This window comes from Adiantum capillus-veneris, chromosome 13 (assembly GCF_014529385.1).
Source record: "Adiantum capillus-veneris isolate H3 chromosome 13, ASM1452938v2, whole genome shotgun sequence".
Lineage (NCBI taxonomy): Eukaryota > Viridiplantae > Streptophyta > Polypodiopsida > Polypodiales > Pteridaceae > Adiantum > Adiantum capillus-veneris.
In genome coordinates this window covers 69,327,742-69,348,609 of record NC_140943.1, presented here as the reverse complement: position 1 = coordinate 69,348,609, position 20,868 = coordinate 69,327,742, and the positions used below count along the sequence as shown (strand labels likewise).

The 20,868-nt window shown below is 42.1% G+C and overlaps 1 protein-coding gene and 1 pseudogene across 2 annotated transcripts in view; one reads left to right on the top strand and one right to left on the bottom strand.

The window, feature by feature from the left end:
• The window catches only part of LOC147444216 (respiratory burst oxidase homolog protein D-like), a 38,316-nt gene extending 29,828 nt beyond the window's left edge, over positions 1 to 8,488 (top strand). Inside the window, exons 11-17 of the mRNA XM_086526913.1 lie at positions 3,724 to 3,826; positions 3,907 to 3,947; positions 4,039 to 4,207; positions 4,923 to 5,177; positions 7,162 to 7,290; positions 7,938 to 8,016; positions 8,094 to 8,488. Of these exons, the coding sequence (XP_086383039.1) occupies positions 3,724 to 3,826; positions 3,907 to 3,947; positions 4,039 to 4,207; positions 4,923 to 5,177; positions 7,162 to 7,290; positions 7,938 to 8,016; positions 8,094 to 8,203 (886 nt within the window). The 3' untranslated portion in view covers positions 8,204 to 8,488. The remainder of the gene's footprint in view (positions 1 to 3,723; positions 3,827 to 3,906; positions 3,948 to 4,038; positions 4,208 to 4,922; positions 5,178 to 7,161; positions 7,291 to 7,937; positions 8,017 to 8,093) is intronic.
• A 234-nt stretch (positions 8,489 to 8,722) lies between these two features.
• LOC147444215 (proteasome subunit alpha type-4-like) overlaps positions 8,723 to 20,868 on the bottom strand; it is a 45,026-nt pseudogene continuing 32,880 nt past the window's right edge. The window contains exon 2 of the transcript XR_015190034.1: positions 8,723 to 11,060. The product of XR_015190034.1 is annotated as a proteasome subunit alpha type-4-like (transcript). The remainder of the gene's footprint in view (positions 11,061 to 20,868) is intronic.

Genomic DNA, 20,868 nt, shown 5'->3' with positions numbered 1-20,868 from the left:
GAGAGAGAGAGAGAGAGAGAGAGAGAGAGTGTATTGTGTGTATACTGTGTTAGTATGTATATATATGTGTGTAAGAGAGAGAGAGAGAGAGAGAGGGGGGGAGAGGAACCCTTTTAATGTCATGGGCTCTGCGTTGTAATGCTTAATTACTAGAGAGAGAGAGAGAGAGAGAGAGAGAGAGCACTCCGCAATACAACTGGAAGCTTTGTGTGACAACCCCTACCGGAGCATCAGCACTTCGCATCGGGGGGGGGGGAGGGTTGCGAGACTCCACCTGGATTTCCTCGGGCCTATCTTGCAAAGAGACAAGCGATAGAGAGAGGGAGCCAAATGCTGGCTATGACTGCTTGCAGAGGGCATGGCTGCCTGATTCCATAGAACATGTAACATGGGGTTAAATATGGGGCACCTAAAATGAAAAAGTGGCCAGGTCCCTCAACAAATAGATTCAAATCCCCATAAACTGGATTAGAGCCCTATGTGAGTAGGGCTAAGCACTGCACAACAGGCCAAATAAATTAAAGTGTACCTCACTCGCAGATTGGAATAGTTACCACCGGACACTAGGTGACACTCTTAGGACAATAGGTGACACTCTTAACAGTTGAGGGTTTGAGATATGGCAGCGGATATCACCCTGAAAGACCTCTTGGCGGTGTGAGCTACACTTTCTGAAATGCTAAAAGTTTAGGCTAGAATCCCCTCCATTTGGTGCTTGGTTTTCCAAAGTTTACCAAGAGTTACAAAAAATAGGTCTTCAAAAGTAATTGCACGCGGTGGTGGTCTAAGCGTGTATCTATATCTATATCTATACTATATTTTATGCGAGGAGGAATTTTGACCCCTCTACTTGCCCACATGTGAGTAGCTCTTGAGTCCGACAAGTGTCCCGTGTATATATATCTATATCTATATCTATATCTATATCTATATCTATATCTATATCTATATTTACATCTATAGTATATTTTATGCGAGGAGGAATTTTGACCCCTCTACTTGCCCACATGTGAGTAGCTCTTGAGTCCGACGAGTGTCCCGTGTAGCCGGCGACAATCGCACAAGAACGAGAGAGAGAGAGAGAGAGAGAGAGAGAGAGAGAGAGAGAGAGAGAGAGAGAGAGAGAGAGAGAGAGAGAGAGAGAGAGAGAGAGAGAGAGAGAGAGAGAGAGAGAGAATCACTATCTCTATTCATTGCCCAGATTTTATTGCATCTATCCTGAATTGTGAGGGGAGGCTGCAAGATCCTATAAAAATCTCTTGTCTGTGAAGTCCACCAGTTCTTTTGAGCATCTGGGAAGGACCAGTCTCGGAATCTTTCCTCCTCCAAGGTATTGATAGGTACCTGCAGGTTGTTGACTGAGGCACATAGCAGGTTCCATGGTATTCTGAAGCCATAGTGTAGTCTGAAGTGTCTTCTAGCTGTCAAAAAAGTTTTAAACCTGGACTCAGAGTCTACCACTTGACCAATGGAGCAGATGCCCTTCCTGAAAAAGGAAAGGGCATTCCTCCCCAAAGCTTTAGCAGGCACAACTCTAAAAACAAAACTCCAAAATACATTTTCAACTAAAAGAGAGTTGCCCATGTATCTCATTCTCCCCTGCCAAATCAGAAGTGCAAAGACATGCTTACAGGACACTATCAGCATATTTGAAATATCATAACCAATTTTAATAGGGGCATCTGTAAACAATTTGTCCCAATCACTCAAAGACCAGCAGCCATGAAAATAGCAGACAAAGGATCTCATCAGAGCCCACATGCATACAGCCCAATCATGTGAAGGATGCAGCATGTATTTAATAAAAGTTGCCCTTCTAGCCAGAGCATGCACTTGCAGGTTCAGAATTCCACAACCTCCCATGCTTTGGGGAAGAGCTAATACATCCCAAGCAACCCAAACAGTTGAAGCTCTCTTACAATTTCACAAAAATTTATTCATATACTGAGTTGAAGACCTGCAGATTTTTTTTAGACAAAGGCACTGTCAGACTTCATTTAAGTTCAAAGTGTTCTGGTGGAGATGCTTGATTGGGGGACTCCCGACTGCTAATGTAATGTTTAAAAAAAAGATTGGTGATGGGAAGTGTCCCAGATGTAACAGAGTTGAGACTATTAGACATGTATTTTGGCATTGTACTGTGGTTGTTGAGTGGTGGCAGTGGGCCAGACATTGGTGGAATGAGGCATGGAATTGTAAAATCTCTAAATTCAAATGTATATTTGGTTTTCTGTCTTCTGAGAATGATGCTATGTCCTTTTGTCTGTTGTCTTTCAGTACTTGGTTCTTATGGTTTATATGGGACTTGAGGAACAAGGTTATGTATGATCACATTGTGGTTTTTGGTAGCTCATTTCCTATGGAGCTTATCAAACTCGTGATGATGGAAGACATTGTGGCACTTAAAAGGCAGGACCTCAAACAGAGGTGTCTCATGATACTACACAAAATGTAAATATGTAACAAAAGGATTTTCACGAGAGAGAGAGAGAGAGAGAGAGAGAGAGAGAGAGAGAGAGAGAGAGAGAGAGAGAGAGAGAGAGAGAGAGAGACGTCCCGATATATGTGATAAAGGGGGAGAGAGAGGCCGCCGAAGGCGACCGGCAATACTAGAATACTTAAAACATAGTACTCATCGACAGTGGATAAACAAGAGTATTGTTCATGATGCCGAGAACAAGATGCTTCTTATGGGAATATGCGTACATGACTCCTTTTGTAGCCTTGACCTAGGCATCTAGGGCACACATAGAAGGTGAAGTTTGGGGTTCTACTAAGCTTGAATCCATACATGTATTGTGTCTACAACAACATAAGACATTTAGGATCCCTTGATGAGACATAGTAAAGTATAGTTTTGCCGAATCCCCATGCCCATCCTAGTGAAGATTCTCAAATTGATCACATGCTACCATTGTGGACAACGGATGTTGTTCGCTATCAACACCCATCTTGATTTCGGCCATTGCTTTCCCCACTGCTTGGTAAGGGAGGAAAACCAACTAGTCAAGATCATTAAAAGTGTGGTAAACATCCTTGGTTTACAGTTTAAGGAAATGTCTGCTCTTGGGCCACGGCCAAGCTTGGGCCATTTATTTTGACCATTGTTGTCCTCACTGCTTGGTAAGGGGGGGGAACCAATTAGTTACGATCATTAAAGTGTGGTAAACATCCTTGGTTTTCGGTTTAAGGAAATGTCTGCTCTTGGGCAAGTACCAAGCTTTTCACTCGAACTTGGACTCACAAACTTGCATGCCCTCCCACCACCACCAATGGGGAGTATTCTCAAGTGCACGGACACAAACACACACACACACACACACACACACAAGTTAGGCTATGATATAGAGATTATTGATGTTTTTTTTTGTATGTCGAGATACATAATGCATTAATACATTCATGAAAAGTTCACCAATTTTTCAAGCCATTTTCTCAAAAATTCCATTAAGCTTATAGCTTCTGAAAGTAGATATTTCTTATGTTGATAACTTCCCAATATATAATGACATACCAAAAAGAAAAAATATTTCAAAAGCCTATTTTTCATGCATACTACTATAAAGAGTAAGCAAGAAGTTGTAATTTTTTTAAATAATGGATGGTAGGATAATAAATCTTTAAATTGTAGGATTATGTTCTTTACATGTTTCTTTTACCAATAATCTAATTTATTACGGGATTTTTTTTAATGTGCTTTTTAATGCAATTGTCGATGTGTAGGCATCCCTTTACCATAACGTCTGCTCCAGGAGATGAATTTTTGAGTGTTCATGTCCGAGATTGTGGGGATTGGACAAGAGACCTCATACATATGTTCTCACAGGTACTAATACTAGAGTACAAAATTAATATCTTTTTGAAAATTTTAAATTATGTGATAAAATTACTCTCTTCTTTCACTAGGCTTCCATTAAAAAGGGTGCCGCTCATACCTTCATAAAAAGGTGACTATTTGCAAAGTTCCTTTCAAAAAAAACCATTTGACATGAAGAACTCAAGTATTCTTACTCTGCTTGGTTTATCATGTTTATGAAGGTACCCAAGACTACTAATAGATGGTCCCTATGGTGCTCCAGCACAAGACTATAAAAAATATAATGTCATGTTATTGGTGGGCTTGGGAATTGGTGCGACCCCTTTTATTAGCATCCTTCGAGACATTCTAAATGATTGGAAGATAGAGGAGAAAGAGCGAAAAAACTCGGTGAGTCATTTATAATATCTTTTGTTTTATCGATTCATACTAATAACATATTCCATTGGGGTAGTCACTCATTAGAAGCTCCCTATATCACATGCGTTCGATGATAATGCCCGTATATACAGCCTATATTTACATGTGTGCCTGTTTGAAAATGTCCACCCCCTCTAATGTATACATAAAAGCATGCATTTTGGAGTACCCTCTCTGCTGACATGATATGATACACCTTTTGAAAAGTGATCACTCTAGGAATGTTTTACCTATACAAATATTTTAAAAATATTACAAATGCAATTTGTCTGCTACTAACTTGCCTACCTAAGGATAGTGGAGTGATGTTCATGATACTTTTCATGTTGGCCTATCCCCAGAAATCATATATTCTATAAAAACGGAATCCTTGTATGCTTTGAATTCAACACCAATTACTAATAAGTAGCTCTACGGTATATAGCCAATATCTAGTTCGAAGATGCTATATAGGGAAAAAAAATTATGAGTGCCAGCATGTAACTTTGATGTATAGGCCAAGTATCACATAACTAGAACATAGCAGTCATTAGCTGATATCACTCTATCTCTGCAATCTTAATCCCTTAAAATTCGCAATTAGGTTTCTATTTAACCAAGTTCAACTTCTAGTACATCATAACATGAAGTACTTTAACTTCTTAATATGTAGTAACCACAATTTTTGTGGAGTCTTGTTTTGCAGGACACCTTTAGTGCATCTCCAAGCTTCAATGGGTCACCCTTGAGAATAACTTCTCCTTTATTCACAGGCTCTCCTTTATTCACTGGCTCACCTCTCTTAATAGGATCTCCTATGCTTAGCAATGCCCCTTCTCCAAGCAGCAAAAAGAGGTCTCGTAACAAAAAGAATGTGTACTTCTATTGGGTGACAAGGGAGCAAAGCTCTTTTGAGTGGTTCAAAGAGGTGATGAATGAGGTTGCAGAAAATGATCAAAAGGTACGCAATAATTATTATTGTTTCATTTAGCATGTCTCTCATCACTTCATATAATAGATATAATATGCTTGTTTGGAATCAACACTTTGAATTGGATCATCCTTGTTGTGATGTATGAGGCCAAAACCCCGTGGGATTCACTAGTAGAACTAGGGACACCCCACTTGCATGCATTAGAATTAGTTTTGGCATGTTAAAACATGCCAAAGAAGAATATAACAAAGACATACAAATTTTGGAATATCTATTGTTTAGTTTGTAAATTATGGGTCCCTTCATGTTACATGTGATATTCTTTTAAGGTTTTGTTTTAAAATGCCTATGTAAGCTTTAACCTTGTTGCTTTTGCACAACCCCCACAAGTGTGAGCTATGTCTGGCCACTTTTCTTAGTTTCATAATTTCCATTTTACCTAGATTTCTTCAAGTCAATTTCTCATTGCCCATGGCCTCTTGGTCTAACTCTCTTTAAATGTGCATACAAAGTAAAAGTGTAAAGGCACCCACATAAATGTTGAGCATGTATGACTTACGTATCATACAATACTATCAAATATTTTGACTGATTGCATGGAAGTTATGGCCACAGTTCATTAACTAAGGGTTATCATACAATGGCATGTGAGTGTAAGATAGGGGGAAATAATAAGGCCAAAAAGATAGATTTTACACTAGTCTCTAGGTCATAAGAGGTTGTGCTTGAATCCTGAGCTCGAACAACGCATGTGTTCCTTCTAGCTATTTGTATGTCTTGAGGTTTGTACAAGGTTCTGTAAGTTGATCTAGACCTTCTGCCCTTTAATGTCCAAAGGCATGCCACATACATGTGACTTCTTTTAGCTACTTCCTTTTACCAATAATTTATACATGCTACAACCACACATTAATATAATCGAATACGTGATTTGAAGGTCATGCACTTGTAGCATCTTCTAAAAAATACAAAAAGAAAACTTTCTATCTATTCAATCACCCACTTTACATGTAGACCACAGGGAAAGAGAGAGGGGTGTGCATGTGCCTTTTCTTGTTTTGAAACAGTGAAGAAAAATATTTTTACTTTTTGTTTGGAAAAGGAAATTGTTGCACCCAAAGGATATAGCTCTACAAAGATATGTGGCATATGCTTTTCCTCTTTCTTGTTTTCTTTTTGCAATCTAATGCTTCCCATCAGCTAGTTCACGGGATTGCGCCCACACCCACATGTCATAGGGGTTGAACCATAACGAGCACTCTTAAAAGCCCCTCAATTTTACCGCTAGACCTCTGTTATGTTGATCTAGCAAAGCATCACTCTTTGTGTGACTAACATAATCATATCTTGCTACCACCAAGGGAGAAGGTTCACAAAAAGGGCTCTACATTCTCGGGTTGTATTTAGAAGCACTCTTATTCCTACACTAAGATCTCTCTCTCTCTCTCTCTCTCTCTCTCTCTCTCTCTCTCTCTCTCTCTCTCTCTCGTTGTGTGTGTGTGTGTGTGTGTGTGTGTGTGTGTGTGTGTGTGTGTGTGTGTGTGTGTGCACGCACACACGCTAATAAGAAGAGGAAAATGGTATAACCTTTCTATCACCCAAGTGTGGTAGATTGGTTATACCATTTCCCTCTTGAATAACAAGTCTTGAGTTCAACTCTCCTCATCGGATACATCTTTAAGGTCTCTTGGGATAGTTTCCTACGACATTGAAATTCTCTTCTTCTTCTCCTTCTCTCTCTCTCTCTCTCTCTCTCTCTCTCTCTCTCTCTCTCTCTCTCTCTCTGCACAATGCAACCCCTACAATCGCATACACATTGCCACAAAGCACAAACCACTATTGCAAAAATATAAGATCACTATTAGGACAAGCATCAAGGATACAACTATTATTACGACGTGGCATGATATGAAAGCTCTAATTGTGAGTAATTTTTTGTGTAGGTCATAAAAGGTATTTCTTACGAATAGATGCATAGAGATTTTTAAGTGTACTATTATTTTGTTGCTAGGCCATCATTGAAATGCACAATCACTTGACAAGTGTCTATGAGGAGGGTGATGCAAGATCAGCATTGATAACTATGGTGCAAGCTTTACACCATGCAAAAAGTGGGATGGATATTGTATCTGGAACAAGAGTACGTTTTCCTCGATGCACAAAATTTTTAATACTTTTGCTCTAGTGAAGCTTCTTTGCAAGAAAAATTTGAACAAAAGACAACTTGGATTTTTGTGATTTGATTATTATTGCATCAATAGTGTCACCAACAATAAATGTCAATAGTGGAACAATGGATACCTGAAACATTCAGATAATAAAAAAGAATTTGTGATTATAAGCTTTAAAAACTTTAATTTATAGATATACAAATCCATTTACTACTTTAAAAAGGTAATCTAAAGCCTTGAAATTTTAGATATTTTTGGCCTGAACGTGGAAATCACATTCATAAACTTGTTCTACCTCCAAATTACATTTTTATAGACAATTTGAACAAGTGTATAATCACATAAAATAGGCTCTTCCAAACTATAAAAGTATTCTAAAGTGACAATGGACTTGGCACTAATAGAAATAAGGTATTAAAAATGACTTAACAAGAAAAGCATAGATTATGGAATGTATTTTAAAGGTGATTTTTTTAAATCTTTAGTTTCCCTACCAAAAAATGGAAGTGAGGTTCAATTTAACCTTTTAAAAGTGGGCGAAAACCCAATGAGATTTGAGCTCATACACAATTTTACATGTCCACACGACCATGGATCCTCCATCAAAAAATGACAGGTGCGAACGCATTTTGCAAGACCCAATTGGAGAAAGGTGTTTGCAAGACTGGCAGCCAGGCATCCATATGAAACAATTGGTTAGTGATTTCAAACCATCATAATTGAGATTCATGTTTTATCGTACCTTGAATGTATTCCTACACTTGTGACGCAGGTGTTTTCTATTGTGGGCCTGTCCGACTCACAAAGGAGCTGGACTCATTGTCTCAAAAATTCACACAAAAGTCAAAGACAAAGTTTATCTTTCACAAAGAGAATTTCTAAACATAAAAAAGATGTTGAAAAGTAAGCGGTGAGGCGACTCAATGAAGGGGATAATCCATCTACAAACTAGAAAATTGGATTCAAAACTTCGTATGCCTTTCCCCTCGTTCTCTAAGGCATGTTTTAACATGCCGAAAAGCTCCCTATCATTCAAATACGCAAATTTGCATGTCATCCTAGAGAATCTCGAAACATACATATTTGTAAATATGAAGCCTATGTACAATAAAGAAGACTTATAGTCAATTATTGATTAGAAATGGTCAATTATTTTGATGATAAATCATATATACTACATTATTTTGATGATAAACAAATTATTATGTACTACATTATATACAGGATAATGAAAGTCCAAACATTGCCAATGTTGCTTACATGTAAACTCCATATGTCACAACCCTCTCATATGTGAGCCCCCCACCAACAAAGCACACATTTATGTGCAACCCTTCTAAATGGTATCCTCTTGTACACGTACAAAAGTCACACTTAGTTGCTATTTCTTAAGCTCAGTCAGTTGTTGCTATCGCTACGCTTTCAACAATCTCCAAATCTCCTGAGGGTAGCAATAGCACTCACATACCCCACAAGAAAGGGCTACAATAGAGAAGTAAAGGGTGAGGGGCGGTGGGAGAAGAGCAAGTCACACTCCAACCGATGGATGCAACTCTCCTGCACATCAACTATTTCACTCTCCTGCCTTAGGCTGGCTTAGAAACCTAGTCGAAATGTTTTACAGCTTCTTGATAATATCTGACATGTGATGTTTTTTGCTTAATGGCAGTTATTTCGACTCTCCATAGAAAGAACCCAAACAGACCAAAAGAAGAGTCATATTCCAACTACAAGCATCACAATCTATAAGAGAGAGAGTCAAAATTAGCGACATTTTAACAAACCATCCATATTCACCTCCATGTTAGCTAGGGCTACCTATAACGAAATCCCTGCATCACATTTCATCCACAAATAGGGATTGATAGGATGTGCTAACCACACTACCCCAAAAACAGCTAGCATCACCAAAAAAGAGAAGACTAGGTAGGTTGCTTTTAATGCAAAAGGATGAAGAGCATAGGTCGCTGCCTCCACGAACTTTGGGTTCCCTGCTTGGCTAGAAGTGCTACAAACAGTGTCCCTGGTAAAGGGGAAAATTCAGAAATAGCAGTTATATACTAATGCGCCCTGCAAACAGAGCTACTACTGAGCCAACTATATGAGCAGATGTTGCCATAAATTCTCAGCAAGCAGAGGAGACGGTCACTAATACACTTGTAGGATGTTCACATTTTGAAGAAACAGGGTGCCCTGTCCTAAAACAGTCGACTTCCACCTCAAATACCTTATTGCTTTTCTGAGAGTCCCACTACTTGAAAAGCTTACTTTTAATGTGCTCCCCAAGGCATACAAAGGCACAGCATACCTTGTACACGTCTTTACATATGAACACAAAAGAGGTCAGATTCTTGTCTGCAGTGCCAAGGATTAGAGTACGGTTTGCCAATAGGCCACAGCAGGGTAGGATATGTGGATCTATACATACAGATCGTACCACACGTGGATATGTTGAAACACTACATTAAATAATCCAGCCAGGTGCCTCCCCCTGCCTCACCTATATAGGCCACTAGAAGGCTGCCCGACCCAGATATCCAGCCACTAGGACATGGCAAAAAGAAAATAATGTGAGAGAGAAGGCTAAACAGCCCCTAGGGCTCTAGGAAAGCACAAGACTACCTGGGAAAAACTGCCCTGGGCCTGCAAAAGACCACACTGGCATCCCCAAAGCCCATCACACCCCTCGAGTGGCATGATATGTAAGTCCTCATGCCCTACAAGACCCTGACAGTGCAAGCGTAGCTTGACAATGGTAGGCGATACGCTGACTTCATGATTTGGTGTCACTAACACTGCGTATATCTATGGTCCCATCTCGTCGGGCTTAACTCCCAAACAAACCACCATCTCTATAGAAATAAAATTGGCCTTGGCTTCGTTGTCGAAGAAAATCAAGGCTTCTTGGTCTTGTACCTTACCCCATGCTCTACAAAGTTGGGTACTCTTTATCTTCTTGGTTTTTGGACGTCCCCATAAAATCTACTATAAGCCCAGCTTGCGTGTTCCCTTCTTTGACGCTCGTTCTTCGGCCATTTTTTATTTTTCCGGCTTGTCTTCAGGCTTTTCTTCCTCCTTAAGACACTTCACCAATATGTATCCTAGTTCACCACATCCATAGCACTTTCCTTGCTTATAAAATTCTGCCTTTTGCTCGGTAGACATCTGAGAAACTGTAGACTTCCTCCTCTGTACAAGTTTCTTACCCTTCTCCTTCCCTTTGGAAGTCTCTTTCTCTAATGATTTGGATACCGGAGTACCTTTCTGAAATGTCAAGGAGCCAATAGTGAGTAGCCATCGTGAGCATGGTCTATGAGCTGCTTGATGCTGGAAGACCTATGCTTCAGGCAATAATTTTGTAGCTCATCTGGTAAGCCACAACAAAAGCGCTCCATCTATTCTTTTGAAAAGTATCAAACTTGATACTTGGGCTGCCATCCTCGAATTCTTTCTTAGCCTTTCAAGGCTTACATCGTCCCAAAGAATGTGGCTCTGTTTCCATCCAAAGTCGAACCAACAGCTGGAGCTCTGTCATCCTCCTCATCCTCATCCTCATCATCCTCTACATAGTCATGGCCCCTTCTGTCTCTGCAAGATTTGTCTTTTCTGTGTCTTCTCTTTCGTAGCCACTCCTCTTCCTCTTTTGTGGTAGTTGGGTCCTCATCGCTGGGCAGAGAAGAATCTCGCACGAGAAAGTTGTGTTACTTCAGCATGACAGGCGCACCTCTGGCTACGAGAACTGGAGAGAGATTGACACAATTTACTCAATTAAACTTGCATTAAAGACTCAAAAATAGTCCCTGCACTTTATTTCACAAAACCCTAAATTAACCCCGTAATTTGTTTATACAAAAAACTCATACATTGTACTCAGACGCGAACTTAGTCGTGCACTTGTCTAATCCCTTAACTTTGACTCTGATCACAAGTTCAGAGAGAGAAAAAACACTTCTAACTCTTTCTTGCTTTGACTCCCTCTCTTACAACTTACACTCTAAATCCCCCCTCTGAAATTGCCCACTCTTCTCTCTCTTCCAAATTTTCCTTCTCGATGAATTTTCCTTCGTTCAAATGTCCCTCTACAATAAGGCTTCCTCTTGTTTCCCTTCTCTCCGACTCCTACTTCATGAATGTCTTCTCTTTGCTCTCAGCGAGTTCCAAGTTTTCCCTCTTTAGATTCTCTCCACCTAACTCTGAGTCCCTGCTCTTGTTTCTTCCCTCTTGAACCCTCACAACAGGCCTTCAAGCTCCCTTTTCATAGCTTCCCTTGTATCTTAGATTTTTATAGGGTACCATTCCCAAAAGCAAACTTTTGCTTCTTAACCCTCGCGAGGGAAAAGCCTCTTATGAAGCGTAGCCCAATTTTCAAAGTGCGTATAAACCTCCCTGCTCCAGCTTGCCCTTGTTTTTTCACTTCATGGCAGAGGCCATTCGAGCTGCATATGGTCGCCGCGACATCAACGCTGCTTGCACGCTACGCTGTTTAACTTTAAAATTGTTGGGCAGCCATTAATTTGGTCCAAAATTCCAAAATAGCCATGCCCAAAGCCATTGCTTTCAAATTAAGAGGCCATGTGGGGATACCGTAAGGTAAGGCACCCAATTGGCGCAGAAACCTTTAACCTGAACATACACAATTCCCTTTGAGCCAATCCTCGAGCGGAATTTCTCCTTCTCAATTCCCTCTCAATCAGCGGTCATGAATTTCTAATCCGCTCAAGCTAAGCTGAGACTATCCAAAATTCCTTTAAACGGCACTACATGGACCCCCTCTAAACTGCACATCCTCCGCCATGTGCCAACCTCATACCCTCTTGTATCCAATCCACTGTATCCTCTATCACCCCACAACCTCCTCCATGATCATATGGGTAACTCAAAACTTGGTCTACACTAAGGACAAGCATCTGGTAGAACCCTTTGAATCGTGAGAATCCTTAGAACCACTTTGAAAGTCACTGCATCCTCCAAATATTCTTTGAGACTCTTTCCTTCAAAACCTGCCGGATCAAGGGCATCATCAAATATATCCATATTCTTGAACACCTCTAGGCATCTTCATAAAACCATGTAGGCTTTCATTCTGTTATCCGTGACTGCTTCAGCTCTATCATCAGAAAAACAGTGTCACTCCCTCTAGCCTTCTAAGTTATGACCCACATTAAGTAACCCTAAACCATTTGGTACTCGAGTAACATCTTTGTTTTGATACAAAATCTTCTAGAATCTCATCAAAAATCTACAGAAAAATCAATATTCATCCTCTTCTTGTAAGCGATAGATTCGCTCATTATCGGTAGCATCAGTGCCTATTGTAGATCGGCCATCTCTCTTAGATTCATTGTCCGGCTATTTCCCGTCAGGTTTAGCCGGCAAAAAATAATCGGGCAAATAATAATCTCGCACACAGAAGTTGTTACTTTAGCCGGCAGGCCTCTGTGTAACAGGCTTGGACACTCCGGACACGAAGCGGCGGAGTTCCGCTTCCAGATGCACTGACCCCAAAGTCTAGCGCCCCTTCCGACACCTCTTTCTATATTGTTTCACAAAGGTACAATGGTCGGGAGGCGCTCTGCTTCCACAATTGGAATGCCAGAGTGAGCCACCCAAGGCTGAATTTAAAGGCCCTTGGCCTAAAAGCAGTAGACATAAAAAGCTTTGCTTATAAAAGCTATGGAACCAAAAGCTAGCGCCCAAGTCAGACTTTCGCGGTTTGCGACATGTTCGTACGGATGCCACATCAGCAAGCCCTTCCACGTTTCGCGTTCATCCATATAGGTGCCACGTCAACAGACTTTACGCATTCTTTTTGAAATAGGGTTTAGGCCCCTCGCCGATAACTCCCAAGTTGGTAGGGGTTAGAGATTTAAAAACCCTAATCCCTTGTGTCACAAACTGCTGACATGTCAAGCCACTGAAGAACGGAGCCAACTTACAGATCCTGATCGAGGGGCCTAAACCCTAGAAGCGACAGAAGAAGTTTTACCAACTTGCAAAGTCTTGCCGAGTGGCCTATTTCTAAAGAAGAGTTCCCACAAACTTATGGGACCCCGTCCGATGGAGCCCAAGTGACCTAAAGAGATTAAATAAAGCAAGACCAGCACACACACGCTCCAACTCACTTGCGTAGAAGATGATGACGTGGCAGTTGTACGAACGCCCGTAATTTGCGTTGGTGGTGTCACGTGGCAACGTGTACGGAATTCCGCATTTCACGCTGATTATGTTGAAACTTGACGTCGCAACGCCAAGGCCAGATGCTTTTGAATTTGAAAGCTTTTCATGTAACTGCTTTTCATGGCCAAGGGCCTTTAAATATGAGCCAAGGGCTCATTCTTTGGCACGCTTCAGGGTGAAGGTGCAGAGCGTGAAGTACTGACGATGTACCGAGTTCAAGCAATATAAAGAAATACCCGAAGGGGGCGCCAAGGTTTGGGGCCAGTGCTCTCTTGGGGTGGAACTCCACCACTCCCCGTCTCATGTGTCGTGCACTCTCTATTTCTTTCAGTTCAGTTGTTATTTGAAGTACTTAAAGTTGTTCAGTCTGTTCTTTTCCATTGGCACATGGTGCTCGTCCCCGTGACACCTTGTCCCTATGTTTGCCACGTCACTAACTCTTGAAAGAAGCCCTCGATTACGCCTGCAAAATAGACAAAGCACAAAAACTAGCTCAATAGACACTAACTCTATCTACCCATGCACCAAACTGCACACATCTAGTACTTGCACAATGACGATTATCACCGAACATTCACATCATTATCCCGTTGACATCTCATATAAGAATCATGATCATTGTAGCTTATTTAGCAATCGTATCCAGACCACGATGATCTTTTTACGGATGTCTCAATCTACTAAATCTCGTTATTATCACCATAGCAGCTATGGTACGGGACGAGACGTTTAATACGCGGTGTACAATACGCGTACTAGACGTATTTTTGAGAATCGAAAATAAAATACGTCAACTTTTTTAGATATGCTACTTTAATAAAAACAAATGAAGCAGTTGATGGACCTCCTCAATGACTCTTCAATATTTAACCATAGCATACATAAACATGCACCATGAAGCTCTAAAACACAATTGATCAACTAGAAACAGACATACGTTTTGAGCAAAAAAACGTTAGAATAGAAAACGTTATGAGACGTATTGTATGTTTCAATACGGGATGTCGTGTATTCTAAATAAGATACGCGTATTTTAGCTGCTATGATTATCACATTCGCAACACCCATGCGGTGAAAGAGATAAATTGTTGCAGTCATTTCATCTTTTCAACACATACCCAAACAATACACACATGAGAGAGCACGTGTAACAAATCCATTTTAGGAATTCCCATTTCAATGTAAAGTCATTCAGCAAAATACCATCAACATGTCAATATCCCTAAAATATCATAGAGAAATTAGTAACTTTATTCCATTCTAGGCAAACTGTGACACGGGAGTGGAGTGGCTCCACTCTTGTGTAGCACGCACTGCACCAGATTCAACCTGCATGCACTTTTGGAATAGTTGGTTCTAAACCAAAATCCTTAAGGTAAAGCTTTGGTAACCGAGGAGAGTCTACTGAGTCCTCGTCCATCCACTTTGCATCAAGAGCTGGATAGTTCCTGAACTTGACCAAATATCGACAGACCAGTTTACCCTTTACTTTCCTTTCCTTGTGTGCTAGGACCTACTTCTAGTTTCTCGTCTAGCTCCTTGTCCACTTTAACACTTCCCCTTTGAAAGGTCGCAATAGACTCACATGAATGCATTGTGAATCTTATTAAGTATTTGGCAACCTCAATCAATAGGATACATCGTTGATCTTTTCCTCGATGTGTAAGGGCCAATTTGACTATTTTCTAAGTAGCTTCTATTTATGAACTTAGGATATTTAAATTTATGCAGTTGAGGATCGTTAAGTTAGGAACTGTAGATCTACAAGAACTCATAAAAGCCATCAGGAACAGACATCTCTAATGTGGTCATATGATAGGTGACCTAAGCATGCGAAGGACTTGTTCCATAAGTTCAACGGGAGAGACGGGTATTCCCGATGGGTCACAAGATGGGTGACGGAAACACCAGTTAGGGAATGTTCCTTTGGTCTGAGGAGGAAATCCGAACTGAGTAAGAGTTACATGTAAAGATGCAAGCACATGAATGAAGATAGGTTCTGAGAAGCTTTGAAGAAATGCAAATGCTTTCTGAAAAGCAGGTTGCTTTCCGAGAAAGTAGATGCTTTTCCACGAGGAGTCTATTTTCAGATTTTAACTTCTACCTCGACCTAGCCTTATCACATATACCTAGATGAATTTAGGATAAGCCCAAATTCACCCTTGAAGGAAACTGCAAGGTATAGACCCATGGTAGTCACCCACAAGACAATACAACCATCAGCTCCATCGTGCATAGTATTGACTAAATACCACGACATCCCCACTAAGGTCGTCCAAAGGAGGCTTCACAGATAAAATCCCCATGCAAAAGGTGACTTCCCCGGCACATACGAGCACTTTCCCAAACCTGCCGGAATCTGCAGCACACTGAATTCTCTGTTTTTTGCCCCGAAAATGCACCAGATCACCCATACAACGATCCCATCGTTTCCTCGAAGCTCCTAGGGGTATTAGGGATCAACTAGGGTCAAAACCCTAAACCTGCAAAAATAGACAGCAGGTTGTACTTTACTGTTTTGGGCTCCGTTTTGCATGCCGGTCGCATCACTTTTCCATCCCCTTTGCACTCATAGGTGGATAGTTCTTGAACTTCACCAAATAGCGTCTTGCAACCCGTCTATTAACTTTTCTTTCTTTTGGCATGGCCTTCAGAAGACTCAGCTGAGTCCTTGCCTTTATTTGCCTTTTCTGACCACTAGGACGCTTCAAGAGTCACTTTCGCAAAGGGCTTCTTTGCTGAATTTTTCTTTTGCTGACCCCCTTCACGTGGCCCTACACTGTCCTCTCCCTTCAACAAGGCATGCATGACTAGTGTTGGCAACTTCCATAAGCTGAGTGAGGGTGGCCACTATGTTCTTTATACAATAGTTTCTAAGCCATTTAGGCAATCCACAAAATACTTCTCGATCTGCTCTGTCAATGGCACAAACCTGTAGGAGGTTACTCATAGCAATGCTTTACAGAACCTCCGATTGTATTGCTCTAGGCTCTTGCAAGTAGCCGCAGTGAGTTGGTGCCAATCCTCATGACAGGCTTCAAATTCATTTGATAGCCATGCATATGCAAACATTTGCTTGAAGTATATCCATGTGGCCTGTAGCCATGCAGTATACCCATGTGGCCTGTCCTTGCATCAACAGTGTCGTCCACCATGTAAGCTCATTGCCTTCCAAGAAAGTGGCACCTTTCCTAACCTTGAAGGCCTCTATAAAATTCCCCCCGCATAAGCTGTACCAAATTGCTGGAGGAAGGTAAGAGCCTTTGCCTTATCCTCAAAGCCGCTGAATATTTCAAACTTGATAGCTACACCACCTTCTCTGTAGGCTTTTGGCTTTTCCAATGCTCCCGAATTATAGCAAGGAATTATCTGCAACATGGGCACTATAATAGGGATCATCGGCGCCCCTTGGCCATTGACATTTTGCGTCACTAGTGCCATATGTGCCTACTGGTCGGAAAAACCAGCCATGACAAAATTGCCCTCTGGCACCCCAAACTGGCCCTAGTTGCACTGAAACCCTTGCTACATGCCAATAGTGCCATACATGGGGTTTGGCATCATGCCTTGCATACCCCCAAACACTGTTCCTAGCATATATTGTTGGTTTCCATGCGCATAACCAGCCATGATCTGAAACACAGATCCACTCCCAAAATACCCAGGATGTATTGTGGGTGGTGGAAAAACCTGTTGCATGACCTGGAAACTAGTCCCCTGTCCATTTAATGCAACATTTGGACTTTGAAAGGTGGTTGGCTGAACTGGCAAATCCTGTGGAATAGGAGTCCTGACCACCTGTTCGTGGACAGAAGGAAGTTGTCTTGGAGCCTCAACTGACTCCGCAACATGAGTGCTCCCTACCCTCCTAAGATGCACAAGGGACCTGAGCTTGAGCCTCAAGTATGAGACACTTGACTTGACTACTGGTAGCGCTTGCAAAAATTTCTGCACCGACCGAGAAAACACATTCACAGCGGCAACCAACTGTGTCCTGAACGCATCCTCGTCTAGTTACCCAGTCATATACCCTTGACATTGTGGAGCATTCAAATCAACAAAAGGTACAGACAGCAGTGGCCGTGAACTCTCCCCACGCTCGAGCACTGGAGGAGGAATAGCATGTCTGTCCTGTGAAGAGGAACCCTCTTCCCTTGCAACGTTCGTCCTGTCATCCATAGTGTAATTCCAAGTTCCTATGCTCTGTGTCTTCGCCACAAACCAACCAAGGCTCACTCTTTTAAGGAAAAAGTGAATCTGTTCCGGCGATGGAACCATAAAACCGGCCCGTAGGGCAGTAGACTTTAGCTTTCACCCGAATCTTTACTTGATAAACTTTACGACACAGAGGAGCTTCACAATTTAACCTGTGACTGGAATTAACACTTCAATCAAACCATGGCTTGGCAACTCGAATGCCACCAAGCAAGCAGTAACACCTTGTAGGCCCCAAAGACTGGCGCCCCTTTCGGTATTTCTTTATTCTTATTAAACTTGAGACACAGCCTCGTGACACCATGGAGAGTGATATTCTGAAACAAGTTCAGCCCATGATGGCGAAGCACATCAAAAGGAAGAGACCGGGAGCGGTGCACCCACCGTCAACAAGAAACGGGGACATTGGTCCCAGTTCTACTCCGGCCTAGGTGATCAACCAATCAAGAAACTACCCTCCCTACCTTTCCCTGCCATTTGGAAAGCCACCATGATGGCAGTCTTTGACCCTTACGAGCTTGGAGGTTTTGTCTCGAGCAATTTTCAAAAGCCAAAGGACCCTGCAAGAGCGAAGTTATGGGAGCGTGTGCATGCTCGGATTCAGTCTTTCATTATCCTCAACAGTACACCATCAGTTATTAGACACATTGATTGATGAAAGATGCGAAGTTTATTTGGGGTCGACTTTCTTCCCTTTATGATCGAGTTTCTCCTTCGAGGTGCGGTTGAGAACCTTGGATGCGAAGCATTCTTCCATGCAGGATCACATCAACAAGATGCAGAAGCTTCAACAAGAGAGATACTTCATATGGGGAAGCTTATCAATTCAGAGGACATGGCCATCCAGCTTTTGGCCCAGTTGCCTCCCTCGATACTCCAACTTCTATTTTTCTTTGATTATGAGTGGCCAGCTGAATACTATCTCTTCGGACGAGATTGTTCCAATGGTATTGGACTAGGAGGAGCGGTCCAATACGAGGACGAAGTCTAGCTCCGAAGCCTTCACCGGTCCTTCTAACAACAACAAATAGCAGAAGGGTAAAAGAAGAAAAGCACCAACACCAAAGACAAGAAGAGAGATACCGAGCGACTTTCTTCCCTTTATGATCGAGTTTCTCCGGATAGCCCTCGAGGTGCGGTTGAACCTTGGATGCAAAGCATTCTTCCATGCGGGATCACATCAACAAGATGCAGATTCTTCAGCAAGAGATACTTCATATGGGAAAGCTTATCAGTTCAGAGGACATGGCCATCCAGCTTTTGGCCCAATTGCCTCCTCGATACTCGAACTTCTATTTTTCTTTGATTATGAGTGGCCAGCTGAATACTATCTCTTGGGACGAGATTGCTCCAATGGTATTGGACCAAGAGGAGCGGTTCAATACGAAGAAGAATTCGGGCTTCGAAGCCTTGACCGATCCTTCTAACAACAACAAGAAGCAGAAGGATAAGAGAAGAAAAGCAACAACACCAAAGACGGGAAGAGTAATACCAAGTGTGAAGCCCTGAAGGCGGATCGGCAATGCAACAGTTGCGGTGAGAAGGGTCATTATTGGAGGAAGTGTCCGAAGCCGCTTGGAGAGGCTTCAATTTCATCAGCTGCAGTGGTGCAGTCACCAGCCTTTGTTCATTTAGAGATTCTCCCCACAAAGGACTCTCCAAGGACATCGAAGGTCGAGTTGACTCTTGCGGGTTGGGATGATTGTACTTGGATTCTAGATAGTGGTGCCTCACGGCACATGACACATTCCAAGATCGTTCTTTCAACATGCGCGACACTGCGGTACCATCTTCATTGGCAACAAATCTGAAATTACTTTCACGATGAGAGTCCCATGGAGCATTCCGGACAGCAAAGGGGGTATGCATACCTCCAAGGTACTTAATGCTCCAAAGCTGGGTTTTCATCTTATGTCTGTGCACGAGGTGTGCAAGCTTGGCATGGAATTGATCTTCACAGAGGATGCGGTATTTATTCGGGATCGGCAATCCAACAAGGAGGTCAGAGGGTGCTCGGTAGAGAACGGACTCTACAGGCTCCATGCTCTTTCTTCAGCGACTCGGATACCCATAGGTGATCTTAGACATTACATGTTCGATCATTTGAACAATGATGCTCTTCGGCTTGCTTTTCGTGAGCAGATGCTTACAGGCTTACCAAATGTTGGGAGTAAGCATGGGAAATGCATTACTTGCATTCATGGGAAGCAACATCGAGAATCTATTTAGAAATTTACTACACGCCGATGAGCCATTGTTGTTTTGGAGTTGGTTCACACCGACCTTTGTGGACCTATGCAAAACCCTTCCCTTGGCAAGGCTCTTTATTTCATGTTATTGGTGGATGATTTCAGTTGCTTTACTTGGGTATACTTTCTACGACACAAGCACGAGGCATTTAGCCTCTTCAAGAATTGGCGTACTATTGTGGAGAAGGAAAGCAATCAAGTGTTGAAGACTATTCAATCGGACAAAGATGGGGAGTTCTTTATTCAGTTTTGTGCAAACCATGGCATCAAGCGAGAGCTTGCAATACTAGATCACCTTCAGAGAATGGAGTTATGGAGCGGAAGAATAGGACAGTGGTAGAAATAACACGAACCGTGCTTGAGCATCGAGACTTACCGAAGTCTTTATGGGCAGAAGCAGTTGCGACGGCTGTCCACACTATAAACCGATCTCCAACCTCTTCAACTCCTACAAAAAACCCTTTGAAGCCTATTTTGGTAAGAAGCCCGACGTCTCTCACTTTCGGATTTTTGGGAGCGATGCCTATGTCCATGCACCCAAGGACCAAAGAGGGGAAGTTTGACCCCAAGTCCTTTAGATTGATTTTTGTCGGCTACACTCTTTCCGAGGGATATTCACTCTATGATCCAGAGAAGAAGGATGTTGTACTCAGCCGTGATACCTTTAGAGGGGGCTTCTACTCCCAAGTCTTCCATGATGACCCCCGATTTGCCGATACTTGGGAGACCCCGATTTTGATTTGCCTCTTGATGAGGGGGCTTCTGCTCCCAAGTCTTCCATGATGACCCCCGATTTGCCGATACTTGGAGACCCGGATTTTGATTTGCCTCTTTCCTACCCTTGTCCCTCAGGCTTTGGAGGAGCATGCACCCATTCCAGATGATGTAGATGACAGTGGTTCTCAT